The 20,323-nt window shown below is 45.0% G+C and overlaps 1 protein-coding gene across 2 annotated transcripts; it reads left to right on the top strand.

Annotated features, from left to right (window-relative positions):
* Positions 1-624: 624 nt before the first annotated feature.
* On the top strand, positions 625-13,923 carry LOC116516950 (carbohydrate deacetylase-like). Of its 2 annotated transcripts, none has more exons than XM_032229644.1 (6): positions 625-709; positions 5,145-5,323; positions 8,007-8,166; positions 10,663-10,762; positions 11,148-11,325; positions 12,769-13,923. In XM_032229644.1, the coding sequence occupies exons 2-6, from the start codon at positions 5,160-5,162 to the stop codon at positions 13,127-13,129; spliced, it is 963 nt and encodes a 320-aa protein (XP_032085535.1). In that variant the 5' UTR covers positions 625-709; positions 5,145-5,159; the 3' UTR covers positions 13,130-13,923. The 2 variants fall into 2 exon arrangements, with proteins under 2 accessions (XP_032085535.1, XP_032085536.1); XM_032229645.1 differs by lacking the exon at positions 625-709 and adding an exon at positions 1,236-1,308.
* Positions 13,924-20,323: the final 6,400 nt, after the last annotated feature.

Genomic DNA, 20,323 nt, shown 5'->3' with positions numbered 1-20,323 from the left:
TACCTTGAGGAAAAAGCCTTATAAGGAGATGGGGTCTTACTTCTCCTTTTGTTACAGGTATGGACTATGTGTCTCTAAGCGAACTTTAGCTGACCCTTGTGGTCTTCTGAGACTATTGAACTCTGCGGTTAGACACTTGCTTCCTGTTCTTTTACAAGCTGCAATTCTGCCTATGTGGCTTTTTAATATAGGAATAAAGGGACCCCGAGAGGCTGTCCAGCCTGACCCAATAGGTTTCACACTTAATATTTAAATCTCACTTTATGTCCTTCTTTAGAATGAATGAATGAATCAATCAATCAATCAATCACGTCATCCCGTAGCTCCAACCCACTATAGCTCTAGTAAATAATATAAATAATAAACAAATAAATAAATAAAAATAAATAAATAGTCCAAAGCTACAAGTCTCAGCAGCCTCCATCCAGCGTGGCCCAAGGCGAGGAATGCTGGGAACTGTAGTTCAGTGAGTATCCTCTGCGTGGTGGGGTGGGGGCGGTAGCTGGAGGCGCTGAATCACAAGCCGGGCTCCTCCTGCGCTTCCTTTCCGCTGCCTCCTGCGGTTCCCTTCGGCGGCCACCAGAGGGCTCCCACGAGCCTTTGCCAGCTCGCTTTCGCTTTTTTCCCGGGGTTGAGCCAGGAAGCCGCTTCGGGCATGGGAGCTGCTGCAGCCGCGGGGTCGGCGGGTGCTGCTGCCCCTTCGCCATGGGTGAGTGTGCCAGGATCCCTTCCCCCCCTTTTTTTTTGCAGCCGGGAGAAGCCGTTGCACGGCCGCCCCGGTGCAAATCTTGAAGCAGAGCGGCTCTCCTCCCTCTGGAATCTGTACCCGGCCTGAGCATCGAACCTGAATTCTAGGGAAAAGTGGTAAGAGGGTGGGATGGGAGTAGAAGAAGGAAACGAGGAGGGGGACAGCAAGCTGCGATCCGATCCTGAGTTCAGTGTCTAGCAGGGATCGGATAGATGTCCCCTGTTTGCTCCCCCCCCCCCAAGGAAGCCGTGTGCCCACCGGTGCCAAGGGGTGGCATGGCACCGCCCGTGCGGGGTTGCAATCTCCGATCGACCCTTTTAAAAAGCTTGCCCGCCATGCGAGCCGGCCGGCCGGCTCGGATGCCCTCCTTCCTTCCGTGCCAAAGCGGATGTCGGCACATCTGGAATGGATGCCACGCCGTTTGATCCGGCTTCGCCTCAGAGGCCGGCCCGGAAGGGGTGGCATCCTGGCAAACAGGTTTCGAAATCAGAGTGGTTTGGGAGCAGTTCTGCCGGAAATTTTGGGGAAAGTCGGGAGAGAGAGGAATATGCTGGGCTGGGGTAAGAGGCAGTTGCTTTGGGATGGGGATGAGGAAGAGCCTTGATCTGGGCTGGGCTGGATGACCTCGAAGGTCCCTTCCTTGCCATTCTTTAATTCTAGGGAAGATGCTAGAGAGGAGGATTGGCAGAGGAAGCAGAGGATCCAGTGGGAAAGGTGGGTTTGTTTCCCAAGATGCTAGCTAGTCAGAATAGAATAGAATAGAATAACAGAGTTGGAAGGGACCTTGGAGGTCCTCTAGTCCAACCCCCTGCCTAGGCAGGAAACCCTACACCATTTCAGACAGATGGCTATCCAAGATCTTCTTAAAAACTTCCAGTGTTGGGGCATTCACAACTTCTGGAGGCAAATTCTGTTCCACTGATTAATTGTTCTCACTGTCAGGATATATAGTGTGATGCTTTATTCTGATTTTCTGTTGAAATCAATTCAGAATATTATTGGAACACTTTGTATATCCAGGGACTTTTACGGATTCTTTTAAGGTGTGGCAGTAAACATTTCCATTTTAAGGAGCCAAGAGGAAGTGTTGAAAAGGACTCTTTTCATCACACCTTCTTGAAAAAGTCGTAAAATGATATATTTATATTATAACGTCACTGGATTGCAGTGGATTTTATGAGTGTTTTTTTTAAATGCTCTGTTGACCTCTTTTTGGCTTTGCTTTACGAAAATCCAGCGTCCTAAACTTGCTAGTATGGGAATTGATTTATGGCGTTGATATTTTTCCGCCTGTCACATCACATGTCACAAAATATTCTAACTTTTAATGCCTTTCCGCCTTCAGTCTCTAAATGGAGATGTCTTCATAAAACATTCTGAGAAGTTCTAAGTATAAGCTATTGGACTCGCTGGCTCGGTGGCTGCTGAGCTTGTCGATCAGAAAAGTCGGCAGTTTGGCGGTTCGAATCCCTAGCGCTGCGTAATGGAGTGAGCTCCCGTGACTTGTCCCAGCTTCTGCCAACCTAGCAGTTCGAAAGCACGTAAAAAGTGCAAGTAGAAAAATAGGAACCACCTTTGGTGGGAAGGTAACAGTGTTCCATGCGCCTTCGGCGTTGAGTCATGCCGGCCACATGACCACGGACAGTGCTGGCTCTTTGGCTTTGAAACAGAGATGAGCACTGCCCTCTAGAGTCGGGAACGACTAGCATATAGGTGAAAGTGGAACCTTTATAAGCTGCCACTGTATTTATGCAGGCCAATATTTCACCAACTATACGTTGGTTTCAAAAAAGCTTTCGAAAAATTGTGCATAATTATCTTAGTTATATTCAGTTTAACAAAACACAGGTTTTCCTGGGCAAAAAAGAAAATTAAACCTATAATCTTGTGTTGGCTTGCAACCAGCCCAGGAGGAAACAGGAGTTCTTGCCAAAGTGTCCAATGTTGCATCATATCTGGATTTTCAGCTTCTTATTTCCTGATAGCTTCCAGATAACTTAACAAAGAAAGCAGAACCAGTATCTGCAGGCAGTTCGATCTTGACTCTGGAAGGCAAATGCACCTAGTCAGTTTTTCCTAGGGAAAATTCCCTGGAAAAAAAAATTTGGCTGGTTGAATTGCATTTTTCTCAAATCGGCATTCTGGCTTTTACCAAAGACCGAACTTGAGGGGAAAATAAAACCTGTGAGTATGTCTTTACTTCATCTATTGTAGGAAAGGAGAAGCATGAGGCCAAAATCAGGAAATTCACCTTTTTTTAAAAAAAAAATTCAAATATTAGCTCTTGAATTCACGGCCTCCGATGAAGCCACCTGTAGCTCTGGAGAGCGGTTCGCTTTGGAATGAAATGTGGTTAGTGGGAAGAACCAATGTTCTTTTTGTTGTTGTTTAAATCAGATCTTCTAATTGTGAAGTAAAACAGGAGGGAGATGATGGATTAAAATGTTTTGAAAGGCCGAGGAGGGGAAATAGGTCGATAAAGGATTTTTTCCACGGCTCAAAATCCCAGCTAACTTCAGAATCCTTTCTGGTTAAAAACAACAGTGTTGGATGGGACCTTGTAGGTCATCTAGTCCAACCCCCTCTGCCTCGGGGAATGCATCGAACCCCTGAACATTTGTGCTCCAAGAATGCACACTTGGCCCTTGGGGGCTCGTCCCTTGACAGAGGGACCTCTTAAAAAGCAATTGTTTGGTCAGAATTGGATCCTGTACGCTGCCCCCCCTCTCCGGTAAATTTAAACTGGACTTCAAAGAGAGAGGGGGGGGAGAGAGAAAGGGAGAGAAAGAGAGAGAGCAAAGACAGAGACAGACAGACAGACAGAGAGATAGAGAGACAGAGAGCTAAAGAGAGAGAGTGAAAGAGCAAAAGACAGAGAGAGAGCGAAAGAGAGAGAGAGACAGAGAGAGATGTCATTTTTTTTTAGAGATTAACAGAGTTGGAGGGACCGTGTAGGTCATCTAGTCCAACCCTCTGCCCAAGCAGGAGACCTTACACCATTTCTGACAGATGGCAGTCCAGTCTCTCTTCTTGAAAGCTTCCAGTCGTGAAGCTCCCACAACTTCCGAAGGCAACTTCTGTCCCACTGGAACAAGAAAGAGATATTCATAAATATCTATCAAGATCTCTTGCTTGAACAGAGGATGTGGGGTTGGACTAGAAGAACCTCCAAGACCCCTTTTCCAGCTCTGTCCTGAGGCCCCATGGCCTCATAATTTCAATTTTTTTAAAAAACACATTTTTTTTAAAAAAAAAACCAACCCGTGGTGCCCAGGCGCTACAATTCCTCAGCTCTACTCCCAATTCAATACAATAGCAGAGTTGGAAGGGACCTTGGAGGTCTTCTAGTCTAACCCCCTGCCTAGGCAGGAAACCCTATACCGTTTCAGACAAATGGCTATCCAACATCTTCTTAAAATCTTCAGGTGCTGGGGCATTCACAACTTCTGGAGGCAAGCTGTTCCACTGATTAATTGTTCTAACTGTCAGGAAATTTCTCCTTAGTTCTAAGTTGCTTCTCTCCTTGATTAGTTTCCACCCATTGCTTCTTGTTCTGCCCTCAGGTGCCTTGGAGAACAGCTTGACTCCCTCTTCTTTGCGGCAGCCCCTGAGATATTGGAACACTGCTATCATGTCTCCCCAGTCCTTCTTTCTATTAAACTAGACATACCCAGTTCCTACAACCGTTCTTGATATGTTTATTTCCTCCCATTTTAATTGAAATGTATTGAGCGTGGCTCCGTTTTAGCCCCACTTTCCCCGGTGCCCTTTCACTGCTCCACAAATTGATCCGGATCATTCCCCATGTCTACCCCTCTTTCCCCCGAAAATAAAACCTCCCCGGATAATAAACCCAGTCGGGCTTTTGAGTGCATGCGCTAAAATAAGCCCTCCCTGAAAATATTGCAGCACAGCAGCAGCCAGGAGGTGGCCACGCTCGCCCCCTCCTGCACCTCAAAAATAATAAGCTCTCCCCGAAAATAAGGCCAAGCGCTTATTTCGGGGGTCAAAAGAAAATAAAACCCTGTCTTAATTTTGGGGAAACACGAAGTATTTTTTAAAAAACCAGCCAGCTCAAACCCAACCACTGTGCCTTTTTCCTCCTTCACCCAGAAAGCTGAGTTTGGCTAATCCTCTTAGTTACGCCGTCTTCGGCGGGACTTGCTTTCCACACACTCCCTCCCAAGGGCGAGATTAGCGGCTGGCGTGGCGCAGCGAGAAAAAGACACGTCTTAGGGTTTATGCTTCCTTGGCACACGGCGGCGGTTGGCCACGGCTGTGGCTGATGGGTGCTCTGCTTCGTTCCCTTCCTTCTCTGCTCCTGCCTTGGGGAGAGGAAGAGACTAAGGGGCTAACGCGAGGACTTTGTCTTCTGGCTAACTTTGGCTCTTCGTAGGGTTGACGCCTAAGGATGCCCCAAGCCACGGTGAAGCTGATCGTAACCGGGGATGATTTCGGCTATTGCCCGCGGAGGAATCATGGCATCGTGGAGTGCTTCCTGGCCGGGGCCATCTCCAACGTTTCGCTTCTGGTTAACGGGAGTGCCGTGTCCGATGCCGTCCAGCTGGCCAAGAAGTGAGTCTCTCCTTGTAGTTTTCTTTTCATTTCACGGGCGTCAACCCATCGGGGTTTTCAACTTAAAAAATGGGTCCTCAGCTTACGCCGCTTCGTTCAGTGTCTGTTCAAAATGATGACAGAACTGAAAAAAGTGACAGGATTTGTTTTTTTCACACCGATGATTCATTTAGTGACTGGTTTTTCTGGAGCAGCAGCTTTGAACACTGCTGTCCTTTTTACCTTCTATTTTTATCCTTCAAAAAAAAAAAAACCCACTCTAGTTTTAAATCAGTTTTTAACTTTTAACTTTGTTCTCCTTTTTACACTCTTATTCTTTTTAAAAAAAAACACTCTTTCTACTTTTAAATCTATTGCTATTGCTGTTCCTCTTCCTTCCTTCCTTCCTTCCTTCCTTCCTTCCTTCCTTCCTTCCTCCCTCCCTCCCTCCCTCCTTCCTTTCTTTCCTCCTTCCATCCACCCATCTATCCATGATGCACAATAGCTAGAACACAGTATTGCAGCGTAACTCTTCCCACACACAAGTTCAATCCTGACTGTCTCAAGGTTGACTCGACCTTCCATCCTTCTGAGGTCAATAAAATGAGGATGTAGATTGTTGGGGGCAGAGAGGCTGACTCTGTAAAATTGCTTAGAGAGGGCTGGAAAGCGGCAGGTACGTCTAAGAGCTATTGCTACACCAGGGTCAACTCCTCTCCAGAGGTGTGAATTTCTCAGGAATTCTGGGAGTTGAAATAAATAATTGGTGCCAAGATTGCAGAAGAGAAGGCAGCTGGGAATTCCCAAGGCCAAAGGACATTGCTGTCCATTTTTTTCACGCAGAATCCAGGGTAAAGATCAGAAAGAAATGAAGAATAATAACAAAAAAGAAATGCTGCAAAATGAAAATATTGTGTCTTTTTGAAGAGGTAGAATCAGTGTCCAATGACAGCATCCCCCTGTTAATAAGTAAATCCTTCGGTGTTTAATTAAGTGATTATCTAACTTATCCTGGCCTACTTCTGTTCCCATTATCTCAGCCAATTTAAGATGATTTATTTTGTTGTGCTGACTCTTTAACAAATCTGTGAGATTCTTCCTGATTCAGCCTGAGATTTCTCTTCTTCCCTTGTTACTAATTTATTCCACATATACTCTCATATATGTTTCCTTGGGGGACTCATTACTACATACACAACAGTGTGAAATCGCACAGCTGTCGGTCCTTTTGTTGGCTTTCATACACATCGCTTTTCCCTAGCACGGGCCAGCAACCTGTGGCTCTGGAGCTGCATATGGCTCTTTCATCCCTCTGCTGCGGCTCCCTGTCGGCTCCACAATTGATAGGGCTTTCGGTTGGGACAGGTAGAGGAAAAAGGATGCTGTGCTAGGAGGAGACTCTATGGTGGGGGGAACCGGACTTCCGGTCAGCAGAGGAAAAAGGATTCCGTGCTAGGAGGAGACTCTATGGTGGAGGAAACGGACTTCTGGTCAGCAGAGGAGAAAGGATGTCGTACTAGGAGGAGCCTCTATGGTGGGGGATCTGGACTTCCGGTCAGCAGAGGAAAAAGGATTCCGTGCTAGGAGGAGACTCTATGGTGGGGGAACCGGACTTCCAGTCAGCAGAGGAAAAAGGATGCCGTGCTAGGAGGAGACTCTATGGTGGGGGAATCCCTCCCCTTGTGAAATTAGTAACATGGTCGTTAAGCGAATCTGGTCTCCCCCCCCCCCCCCCACCAATTGGCTTTGTTTGTCAGAAGGTGAGTGGGACGCTGGAATAGTCAGATTTACGCGCTGGCTGCCAAGTGCGCCAATTTTGATCATGTGACCCAGTTATAATTTTATGCTTATCCTTTCCTATTCCCTTTTGTTCATTATCATGTCCTATTTTTTTCTCTCTATTTATACAGTATCTCATTCTTGAACATATACTTACTGTATTTTTCAGAGTATAAGACGCACCTTTTTCCCCACTAAGAGGGTGAAAATTTGGGTGTGTCTTATACACCGAATGTAGCCCTGCCCACCCACCGGCCCCCACCTTTTGGCCTCTGCCTCCCAGCAATTTACCTCCTTGCAGAAGACGGGGATAATGGGGCTTGTGGAGGCTGCAATAGGCTATAGTAATCCCGGCAGTCTGAAACAGCTGATGATCGGATTGAAAGTGAAACTTGCTGTTTGCTGCAAGGAGGCAAATTGCTGGGAGGCAGATTTATTTTTCTTGTGCTAATCAGGCTGTTTGCTTCTCCTTGATTACTATAAATGCCTATAGAATGTTCAAATTATTAGATTTATTTTTTTAAAAGATTTTTATTATTGTTCTAGGCAGCTTAACAAAATGAAGATGCTTTTTAAAACAAATGCTTGATCTGAAGAGGCCCATTGCTATTGTATCTTCTTTGAAATAGCAGAGAATAACATATACTTCCAGAAAGTCACACCAATTTTAATAGCATCTGTACAAGGATAGTCTGAAATGTAACACCACAAACAGTGTATATCGTCTGTACTGTTTGCTGTTTGCGGCAAGGAGGCAAATTGCTGGGAGGCAGAAGCAGATTTTTTCCCCTTGTTTTCCTCCCCAAAACTACGTAGGTGCGTCTTATACTTGGGAGCATCTTATCGTCCGAAAAATACGGTGTATATTAATACTTCCTTTTTGAGGGTTTTTCAAATGTTTTCCCCTCCCTCTCTCTCTCTGTAGACACTGCATTCCAATAGGGCTCCATGCCAACCTTTCTGAGGGGACCCCGGTTTGCCCAGCACTGAAGAAAAAGTCTACACTCCTCAACCCAGAAGGGTTCTTCCATGGAAAGATGGGAATTCGGATGTCTTTAAACGAAAGGCTTCTTAACATGGCTGAGGTGAGGAGGAGCAAATACACCCCCCCCATCTACTCTTTGGAAAGGTGGTTGAGATTCATGGTGAAGGATGCCCACGTTGAGCCAGGCAACTCAAATGGGTTGACTTGGGTCTTCCTTGTAGGTGAAAGGTGGTTGAGGTACATGGTGAAGGATGCCCACGTTGAGCCAGGCAACTCAAATGGGTTGACTTGGGTCTTCCTTCTCGGTGAAAGTGGTTGAGATACGTGGTGAAGGATGCCCACGTTGAGCCAGGCAGCTCAAATGGGTTGACTTGGGTCTTCCTTTCCTAGGTGAAAGGTGGTTGAGGTACATGGTGAAGGATGCCCACGTTGAGCCAGGCAACTTAAATGGGTTGACTTGGGTCTTCCTTCTAGGTGAAAGGTGGTTGAGATACGTGGTGAAGGATGCCCACGTTGAGCCAGGCAACTCAAATAGGTTGACTTGGGTCTTCCTTCTAGGTGAAAGGTGGTTGAGATACGTGGTGAAGGATGCCCACGTTGAGCCAGGCAACTCAAATGGGTTGACCTAGGTCTTCCTTCTCGGTGAAAGGTGGTTGAGATACATGGTGAAGGATGCCCACGTTGAGCCAGGCAACTCAAATGGGTTGATCTAGGTCTTCCTTCTCGGTGAAAGGTGGTTGAGATTCGTGGTGAAGGATGCCAACTTTGAGCCAGACAATTCATAGGTTGACTTGGGTCTTCCTTCTAGGTGTAGGTCGAATCCATCAAGGGAGACGTTTCTTTTTTCTTTTTTTGCCAATTTTTTATTTTTTATTCTCTTACATACCATTTTAAGTATACATTCACATGATTGTTCTTCTTCTTTACATTTGTCAGTCTTATACATTTGTTATTTCATTTAATAGCTTATAATATACAGTTTGGGTTGCTTTGTTTACCATCCCTTCCGCCTATTGTAACACCACCTTATTTTCCCTTTCTTTTCCCCCTCCCTTCTCTACTTTCTTCCTTCCTCCTCTCCTTCCCCTTCTTTCCTTACCTCTCCTCTCTTCTTCCTCTTCCTACCTTCTCTCCTTCTCTTTCTCTCCCTTCCATCCTCCTCTCCTTGCCTCTCTCTTATTTTCCCCATCTTCCTTTCATTCTCTCCTCCTCTCTCCCTTTCTTTTTCTGTTGTTATAGGTGTCTCTTTCAAATATCAGTTTATGTTTTCTTGGGGATGGTATTTCCGCAAACCCAAATATAATTTGGTATCATTTCTTATTCCCTTACTTTTGCTAATCTATCCTAACTATATATTTTCCCCCTTTATATCTCGCTCTTGAATATATACTTATATATTTAATATTTTCTTTTCTGTTTTCCCCTTCTTCCCCTCCTTTTCCATTTAATAGGGCACCGTCTGGGTTCAGAACCAAGAGAGACCTTTCTAATGTATCGTGGGTTTCTTTTTTCCTGAATTGTACCAAGCCTGTCTTGGATCCCACACAACCATTTGTTCATTTTGTGCTAAAAGAAGAGCAGGAAATCACACAACTCTTTGAGATTAGTGTTGTTTGGAGAGAATTTCAGAGCTTTTTAGCACAGGGTTGAAATGAGGGGTCCTTGATGTTCTCTCAGCTGGTGGTTTTCTTGCAGACATTTCATTACCCTACTAGGTAACATCATCAGTGCTAGAAGGGAGTGGGGTTTGTGGAGAGGAGGAGGACTGTAGGACCTTTAGTGCCCTCTGAGCTTGGTTATTTTCTTGCAGATGTTTCATCCCCAAACTAGGTTGTATCATCAGTGTTAGAAGAGAGTTGGGTGAGAGGAGGAGGAGGAGGAAGAAAGGACAGCTGTAGGATTTTTGGTGCTCTCCGAGCTTGCTTATTTTCTTGCAGACGTTCCATTGCTCAAAGAAGGTAACAGCACTGATGATACTACCTAGTTAGGTAATGAAACGTCTGCAAGAAACCAACCAAGCTCAGAGATCATCAAGAACCCTTCATTTCGGAGTGGCCAAGGTGTCCCTTGGAAGGCTTAAGTTGCTCCCGATTTGTTTTGTAGGCTTCACCTAACGATTCCACTTTTATAAACGAGAATGGTTCCACCACAAAACCGCGGTAGACAAAAGCGCGCTCGATGAAAGCGCGTATGTGACGTCATCACAGCGCGACGAAAACATCGCGCTGTGATCGGTAAATGTAAAATTAAAGCGAAAACCTTATCCTAACCCCCCCAAACCTAATCCTAACCCTAAACCTAACCCTTAACCTAACCCTTAACCTAATGCTAAACCTAACGCTAACCCTTAACCTAACGCTAAACGTACTTAACGTAACCCTAACCCTAACCCTAACCCTAAACCTAACCCTTACCTTTATGTGAATCGGCTTGCTTTAATTTTATTTTTATTTCAATTTTTAATTTTTTTCATCGCGCTGTGATGACGTCACGTACGCGCTTTCGCCAAGCGCGCTTTTGTCGACCGCGGTTTTAACGGGTCACGAACGAGAATATCCCTGTAGCCAATTTACACCTTCTGCTTTTCTGCACTTAGGTGAAGCAGGAATTGATAGCACAGGTGGAGTTGTTCCGTGAACTGACGGGCCAGTTACCTCATCACATGGATGGACACCAACACGTCCATGTTCTCCCAGGTAAGTAGGATCTGCGTCAGTGGTGGGTTCGGATCCCGTCGCAACCGGTATGCTGTGCAGGGGACCAGGTGCTGTAATCGGAGAGGCGCAGCTGCTCGGCGGAGGTCACGCGGCACACACTGCGCGCATGCACAAATTGGCCCGTTTGCGTCAAACAAATGGTAAGGAACGCAGGCGGGGAGGTGGGCCAAATGAGCCATCGTTCCGGTATGGTGACTGCTGCTCTCAGCTACCACCAGTATGGTCGTACCGGTGGCCGTACCCATCACTGATCTGTGTTGATCGATCCACCGTCTCCTTTCTGCTCCTCAAAACATTTCGACACTGGCATTTCCCTGGAATTGGATCTCCTTACCATGCTCTTCCTCTTCGGTTACTCTTCCAGAGATCAGGCACGTATTTGCAGAGGTGTTGGAAGACTATGGGATCACGTACACGCGAGTTCCCATTGAACCGGATCTCCCACGCTGTGGTTGGATTGAGTCAACATTGATGGATTTCTACTTGGGAGTGGAGAAGGATTCGCTGGACACCATAAAGGTCTTTCAAAAGCATGGCATAAGGTGGGGGCATCTATAAGACTAGAATGAATGAGCTGGGGGGGGGACCTGGGAGGTCTTCTAGTCCAGCCCCCTGCTCAAGCAGGAGAACCTATACTATTTCAGATAAGTGATTGTCTGGACTGTTTCCCTCTCCATAGAAGACTTCCATTGAAGTTTCAAGCACTGAAGGAAGGGACTTATGATCAATTCTTGCTCTTACGACCGTCATAGTATCACCATGGTTACATGATCCAAGCCCTTGTAACTTTAAATGGTACCTAAATGGATGATTCTAAGAGAAGGGACATATTATTAAGACAGTGTAAGCAAAGGATAGCAATAGCAATAGCAGTTAGACTTATATACCGCTTCATAGGGCTTTCAGCCCTCTCTAAGCGATTTACAGAGTCAGCATATTGCCCCCAACAACAATCCGGGTCCTCATTTTACCCACCTCGGAAGGATGGAAGGCTGAGTCAACCCTGAGCCTGTGAGATTTGAACAGCCAAACTGCAGAACTGCAGTCAGCTGAAGTAGCCTGCAGTGCTGCATTTAACTACTGCGCCACCTCGGCTCTTGGTAAGTACCGCAGGCTACTTCTGCTGACTGCTGGCTGCCTGCAATTTGGCAGTTCGAATCTCATCAGGCTCAAAGTTGATTCATCCTTCCGTCTTTCCAAGTGGGGTAAAACGAGGACCCAGATTATTGGTGGCAAGAGGCTGACTCTGTAAACCGCTTAGAGAGGGCTGGGAAAGCACTGCGAAGCGGTATGAGTCTTAAGTGCTACTGCCATTAGGAACACAGGCGCGAAGTGAATGTGGCTTCCCCATGTTGTCAGAAGTTTGCAAAAGGGAGATCACATGATTCCGGGGCACTGCAACCGTCATAAATACGAGTCAATTGCCAAGCATCTGAATTGTGACCATGGAGATGCTGTGATTGGTCATAAGAGCGAAAAATTGTCATTTTTTTCAGTACAATACAATACAATAGCAGAGTTGGAAGGGACCTTGGAGGTCTTCTAGTCCAACCCCCTGCCTAGGCAGGAAACCCTATACCGTTTCAGACAAATGGCTATCCAACATCTTCTTAAAATCTTCCAGTGTTGGAGCATTCACAACTTCTGGAGGCAAGTCGTTCCACTGATTAATTGTTCTCACTGTCAGGAAATTCCTCCTTAGTTCTAAGTTGCTTCTCTCCTTGATTAGTTTCCACCCATTGCTTCTTGTTCTGCCCTCAGGTGTCTTGGAGAATAGCTTGACTCCCTCTTCTTTGGGGCAACCCCTGAGATATTGGAAGACTGCTATCATGTCTCCCCTAGTCCTTCTTTCTATTAAACTAGACATACCCAGTTCCTGCAACCGTTCTTCATACGTTTCAATGTCGTTGTAATCTGGAACGGTCAACTAAATAAGTCGAGGACTAGCTGTCTTTCTGAAATTGAAGAAACTTTTTGTCTTCCAGGTGGCCAGATATATATATCGGCCTTAGCACCATGGGGAAAAATATGTCCACTCAAAGCATCTTAGATGCTATCGATAACGCCACCACAGCTCATTTGGCCAAAGAGGACTCAACATCTTCTCCTCTGTCGTCTTCATTCTTACGCCCCGGTCAAGGACTACGGACGGTGACTCTCGAACTCATGACCCACCCAGGCTACCCCAGCATCCCACCTACTGGAGGTTGCGGAGAAGGCCCCGATGACTTTTCCCAGTCGTGGGAACGCCTGCACGAGCTGGAGACTTTGAAGGATCCGGAGCTCCAGAAACATTACAAGATCAGGAATATTCGGCTGTGCGCTTTCAAAGATCTCGCCGCCTGACTCTCCGCCAAGGACGTTCCCCGGGTTTTAACATTTGGTTTACAGGTGAAGATGGCTGGATCAGGGGTGGTTTCCAGGTGGGAGCTGAAGACATCTGGGGAATTTTTATTTTGTTTTTGGCACTCTCTGCAGGTGGATATGGCTCCTCCTCCCATTTTTAAATGTTGTTTTTTTTTTAGTTCTGTAATGGGAGAAACAAAAAAAAAATGGGAGAAGGAACTTCGGACTGCGATGGTCTTCGCGCAAAGAGCCGAGTTGGGTTTCCAAAGCTGATGGCCGCAGGATCGTGGCAGTTGAATTGGGAGCCATTGCTCGGCATTGGCTTGATAGAAAACACCAGCATAGACCTGAAGTGTTAGGGCTGGGATGGCGAATCTGTGGCACGTCGCCAGCAGCTCTTCTGGTTTCAAGCCAGCTTTCTTTGCGGGTGCGAAAGCTCCAGAAAATGGCCCCAAAACAGGGCAGTTTTTCGGGCCATTTTCAGGGCGTTTTTCGGACCATTTTTTCATGCCAGCCAGCTGGTCTTAGAAAACGGCCAAAAGCGAACAGCCCCAAAAAACCAAAAACAGGCTGTTTTGGAGCTGTTCTTTTGGCCAGAAAACAGCCAAAAAAATGTCCTGGAACCCCCCCACCCCAAATAGCAAAAAACGGCCAAAAACAGGCATGGCCTCGCCAGCCAGCTGATCTCCAGATTTCCAGCACTCTGGTGCGCACACATGCTGTTCTGACTCCCCTCTTCCCACACCAACACACTCCGAGTCGAAGATACTTTCCAGAATTTATTAACAGACAGGTCCTTGGCAGCAAACCAGCACAGATAAGTCTTGGCAGCAATCCAGCCTGCCAAGCTCACAATTCTGTTCTCCAACATTAGTTCCTGCGTTGACATCTGCAAGAGGGGCGTGTGCACAAGCAGTCCTTATTGTAGTCTGGAGAGGAGCCTAATGACCACCAGCTGAGTGCAATTACCTCCTGTACTTGCGCAACTGTTCCTGACGCCTGTTAGCTCTTCGGTGCTGGGCATCCAGGAACAACTCACTGCTGGCGTCCGGATCACTCTCCCTTGTCTCCTCCCCACTGGTCCAAGACTCAAGCGCCTCCTGGTGGCCAACCAGCCTCTCTGCGCCCTGCTCAGAGTCGGAACCCTGTCCAGGGTCCTCCAGAGCCGACTCATAGGGCCCCTCGCTGTCGGAGTCTGGTGGCAGCTCCAGTGGCTCCTGCTGGGCCACAACACATGCTCAAGTGTTCCAGTTGGGAAAGATTTTTCATCACTGTGTTATGGTATACCAAGAGGGGTGAAAATATTGGCAACTCAGGGTTGAAATGAGGGGCCCTCGTTGCTCTCTGAGCTTGGTGGTTTCCTTGCAGACGTTTCGTGACCAAACTAGATAACATCATCAGTGCCTCACTGGGTATTCACCTAATATGACCATAAGTTTTTATGCCGGATGCAAACTTTTGTGGCCTGTTCCCACAAATCACAATTAAAACAAGCCAAGGTTCGGCGCGCTGCAAGAACCCAGACACAATAGCAACTCAGGTCTCTCTCTCTCCGCATTATATTATGGGATGGGAAGGCATTCGGAAGGATCCAGTATTATTTTAGGATGTGCTGGCTTAGTAACGCAGTGATTTTTTTTCTTTTTAAGTACTAGTAAAAACAAGCAAACACATCCCGACTGTTTGAATAGCAAGTAGAACAGGTTGAATCAAGAATATCTCGATCTGTGAGACTGAAATCAAAAATGTTAGAAAAGCTTGTTAGAAGGAAGATGGTGGGGGGGAAGAGTTCCAATTATTAATTTTAGCTACCTTTAGGAAGGTAGTTTAATCTCAAAAAAGTAAATAAAAGCAAAGAGTTTTTTTTTAGGTAAGGACTCTCAGGCTTGAAAAATAAAACTCCCCCATTATTATTATTTTTACACACGTTGTTTTGTGCCAACTGCTTGCACAGATGATCGCCTTCGAAGGTGTTTTTCCCCACCTGTGAATTTCCTGTTTTAAAAGATGAAACTTTCTCTGGAATTCCACACGATGGTCCAGGAGGCCAGTAGGTATATCTATACTGTATTTTTCGGAGAATAAGATGCACTTTCCCCCCCTCCTTAAAAGAGGGTGAAAATTTGAGTGCGCCTTATACACTGAATGTAGCCAAAAATGCGAGGAGGCAATGGTCTGTAGCAATTCCTGTAGCCTGGAACAGCTGATTGGGGGTATTCCGGCACTTCCATCCACCCTGCCAATCAGCTGCTCAGGTTGAATAATATGCTGAAGGTGACCTGGCTGTTTGCTATTTGCTGCAAGGAGAGTTTGCAGCAGCAATCCCATTCAGGAAGCACACACTGATTCAGCAGGATTCAATAACTTCTCTTTATATATAACACATGAAGTAAATAGACAATACCAAAAGCAGGTTTGCCAACACGATAGTTCAGCAGAGAAGTTTCACTTTCAGTTTTAGTTTCAGGTATCAGCACAGCATGCAGCTTTAGTACAGAACAAGCCACGCCCTGGCTCCTTGCTGCCTCCTTCCTTGCTGCTCACACAGCAAACAGTTTGTTCCCAAACAGCCCTCAACTCTCTCACACACTGACAGGACGCCATACCATGGATGCTGCGTTTAGGGACTAATTGAAATTACAACCGCACTGAAAAAAAGGACTTGCAACCAGTCCTCGTACTTAACGGCCATTGCACCAGTCAGGTGATCGGTGCTTAGCAACCAGCATACAAGAGTTATAATGTCCTGGGGTCATTTGATCCTAATTTGTGACCTTGCCCGTTGACTTCCCACAGGCAGAGTCAATGGAGAATCCGGATTCGCTTAATGACCATGTGATTAAGAAGTGCATGCAATTCACTTAACAAATGTGGCAAAAAAAGGTAAAATGAGGTTTGATTCACTTAAGAACCCCTTTGCTAAGCAGTGGAAATTCTGGTCGTAAGTTGAGAATGATCTGTAGTAGGTCACTAACATAATATTTATACTTTTGAGAAATTAACATTCCTTTGGCTGATTGTTTAAACCTTTGAATCAATTCTGTGACTCTTGTAATTCCTACAAGTTTCCTCTGTTGACACTGAATTATTTATTCTTGTATTACTCTGGGACTAATGACAAATTAAACTAGATTTTTTTAAAAAAAATCACCCTCTTTTCTATGGATAAGTAATTGCCTGCTAATTAGCTCTGTTTGGGTTAGGAACAGTTTGGAAAACTGAAAATTGAGTTTCTTCCAGTCATTCCCCTCTCCCTAGCATGGTACTGGTTGAAACTAAAATATTTGAAAGAGACTTTAAGAGCGATGGCAAAATGTGCCAGCATTTAGCCATGTTTTAAATGGATGAAAGAAATACGTATTCCTCCTTTTTGGTTATTTTTTGTATTATATCAACCTATTTTGGGAAGTTTGTTCTTATTTAATAGAAACGCAGGGAGAATTTGCTGGACATTTTAACTAGCTCCACTTAGATTACCATGTTTCCCCGAATATAAGACACGGTCTTATTTTTTTTGACCCCCGCCCCCAAATAAGTGCTTGACCTTATTTTCGGGGAGATCTTATTATTTTTGAGGTGCAGGATGCCCCTTAACCTCGGTTCGCAGATCAGCTGATCCGGAGAGGGCCGGGAGTTCTGTCTCTGGCACAATCTTGCCAGCCCTAGCGTCTCTTGGCCAGCTGCTCTTTTTACGGCCGCCACTAAGAGAAGAGGCGTAGTAGCTAGGGTTTGTGGGAGTGGCCTCCGCGAGGCCATTCCGCGTGGACATGTGACGTTCCTCCCCTCACTTTCCCCCAGGAAATGGCAGAGACAGGCTACGCGTGTGGTTAAATATTTTAGGGAAGGGCTTATTTTCAGGGGAAGGCTTAGTTTAGCGCATGCACTCAAAAGCCCAATTGGGGCGGTCTTATTTTCAGGAAAACATAATACTTTGATAAAAAACCAAGCAAACATTGGCCAGGATAGATGACAAGAAAGTTGATTTGATTGGGAGGTGAAAAGGAAAGGGAAGGGAAGGGAGGAAGGAAGGAAGGAAAAAAGGAAAGAAAAAAAAAGAAAGGATTCAACTTGGCACACAGAAGTGCAATCATGTTATTTATACTTAATCCATTCATCAGTCATTTCAAAAATACTGCAGAGTTCTCAACTTACCATTCATTTAGCAAACAAAATTAAAAGCAAACTGAAAAAAGTGACTTACAGCTGGTCATTACACTTAACAACGGCATCCCCAGGTCAAAATTGGGACATTTGGCATGGACGCAAACCTTTTAAGCCATTATATGGCTTCAAAATCTAATCTAACAAAGCTAATTTATTCCTACATACAAACAAAATTGGTTTGTGCAAAGGGGTGAACCCCAACCCCTCGTATTTCTTGCAGAAATGAAAATAGGTTTTCAAAAAGTCTGGATCACCTTCGGCCTGGATATATGAGGTCTCCTGCCTTGAACGAAGGGGTTGGACTGGAAGACCTCCTGAGGTCCCTTCCAGCCCTAGAATTCTATGTTCTAAAAATCCCTTCTCGGGTACATCGAAACAGGCGCTCCGCTATCAATCTCTTCTTCAAAATTATTCACAACTTCCCTGGTTTTGTAGGAGCCTCGTGCCATTTTGCACCTCATTGGAAATCCTACATATTTTGAATTTTGCAGCCCCCATTTGAGGGTGGGTAGATCTTCCCATGGGAAAACAAAAAGGGAGGGGAAAGGGAATCTCACAGAAAGAAAAGTGGGAGAGGGAGGGCTGCAATATTTTAAGATGTTGTTCGACAGAAGCATGGCTATTTTAGCTGTAGATACAGCCCAGGAAATTACATTCTGGTAACCAGAAAAGGGGAAGATAATAAGGACACTCAAGTGAAGATGAGTTTATAGTTCAGTAGTAGTTATAGCTAAAGATTGAGGGACAGGTGTTGTGTTATGTGCACAAATGCAGCTGACACTTATAGGTTGAATGCAAGAATCTGACCCATGGGAAAAGTTAGTAGATTGTTGTGGTTCAAATTGTGGGAGCTTCACCATTGGAAGCTTTCAAGAAGACTCTGGACTGCCATCTGTCAGAAATGGTGTAGGGTCTCCTGCTTGGGCGGGGGGTTGGACTAGATGACCTACAAGGTCCCTTCCAACTCTGTTAATCTGTTTAATCAAATTAACCAAGATAAGTAGGGGAATTCTGAATGACAGTCCCTTCAATTATTCAATATGTTTTTGTTTTTTGCATTCTCTGGTCCGTAATCACCCATGACCCGTCAAAACCGCGCTCGACTAAGCCGCACCTGATTAAACCACGTCGCTGATGTCATCAACAGGGCGACAACAGCCAGCGCGGAGAAAGAAGGGCGCTTTAAATAGCGCTTTGAAAGCAAGCCGATTCAACTTAAGGTAAGGGTTAGGGTTAGGTTAAGGGTTAGGATTAGGTTTAGGGTTAGGATTAGGTATAGGGTTAGGTTTAGGGTTAGGTTTAGGATTAGGTTTAGGGGGTTAGGTTTAGGTTTAGGGGTTAATTTTAGGTTTAGGGTTTACAGCGTGCTTCTGTCTCCGCGCTGTTGTCGCCCTGTTGATGACGTCAGCTATGCGGTTTAGTCGGACGTGGTTTAGTCGAGCGCGGTTTTGTGGTGGAACCGTAATCACCTGTGGACATGTTTGCAATTCGACTTGAGATGTTTGCAATTTAAAAAAAGAGACATCGACTACCACCTTCCCCCAATATCGAAGTTTTTTTAAAAAGGTACAAAGCTGCATATGGAACAACTACTAAAATAAATTAATAAATAAAACGACAAATGTTCTTTTTCGATGTCATGCAAGGCAGGATTTTACACACACTTCAGCTGGACAGGTAAAATTTGGCATTTTTTTGTTTGTTTATTTTGAATTGGAGTGAGCGTGAATGAAACAAAGTCAGTTCCAACTTTCTGCAAATGAAGACACAAAAGTTGTGGAGATTTTGGTAATAGACAAGTGCTGGTCACCAAGGCTAAACACACAATTAAGGAAATGCAAGTGTCCATTAAGGTTTTTGTTTTTTTTCAACTTTAATCGCCTACCAAAGAATGTGTCTAAGAACACTTAAAACAGAGATGTTTCATACCCCAAATGATAAGGAAAAAAGAAAAGAAGAGGAGAAAACTGCCTTTTCTTTCTTTCTTTCTACTTTTCAAACAGAGGTACTTGGCTGTCAATCTTGTACAGTTTAAAATCAAAAGCTGGAGTGTAAGGGGGGGCGGGGAGAGATGGAAAGGTGGACGCAAAATAATAGTAATTAAAACTTGAAATGCTATTTCTACGGCTCTCCAACCATACATTCGTTCCCTAAAGATGGCAAAGACCAAAACAAAATATTCCAGATTCCTGAATTTTTTTTTTAAAAAACCCACCGGAATGCCGAGAGATCTATGAAAAGCGAAGACATGCAAAAGAGAAATGATGATTACGCACTTGGGTTTGGTTCTTTACTGCGGTTTCAGAGAAATGGTTTGAAATGCTCACTTAAAAGCCAGGCATTTAAAAAAAAAAACTGAGCAGCCAGGGGGAAAGAGAGTCACTGTGTCACATAAAAGTTGTGTTTTGCCCATCCTAAAACGTGACACGACATTAAACAGGGTGATTGGGTTTTCCGTGGGAAAGAACGTTAAAACTCCCCCTTAACTTGGGAGCAGGGATAGCTGGGGGGGGGGGGGTTGAATCAACATCGCCAAATCAATATTAATCTTAGAATGCCACATTTTCATGTGCGGGGGTTATTATTATTATTTTTAACGGGAGAAAAGGCAACTGCTCAATTTTACGATGGGCGCGGGTTATTGCTTAATGGAAATTGCTTACGTTTTGGATGACAATCGATCAAACCAATCCATTATTTGGAGAAAATTACGCTTTGGTCTTTTGCGCAAGGAAAAAGAGGTAAATTGAAAGGATTTTTTTGTGACTATGTTTTTGTTTTGTCAGAACTTAAGTTGTCAAGAAGGATTTCTCCCCAGTTAAGTCTCTCAGCTAGGAAGTATATAGGAGAAGGAGCTGGATTTATTTGGTTGGTTGGTTGGTAGATTAATTCTGTTTTGGTACCTCTTGGTCCCATATTTGAAATTCTTGCAAATGGACTCAAGGCCTTCTTTATTCTAGGTAGCCTGCATAGATACTAAAGAATAAAAGTGAGGAGTAAAATTCAAAAAAGGGGGGGGAAGGGGAGAGG

Source organism: Thamnophis elegans, chromosome 13, assembly GCF_009769535.1.
Source record: "Thamnophis elegans isolate rThaEle1 chromosome 13, rThaEle1.pri, whole genome shotgun sequence".
Lineage (NCBI taxonomy): Eukaryota > Metazoa > Chordata > Lepidosauria > Squamata > Colubridae > Thamnophis > Thamnophis elegans.
This window is presented reverse-complemented; position numbering and strand designations above follow the sequence as displayed.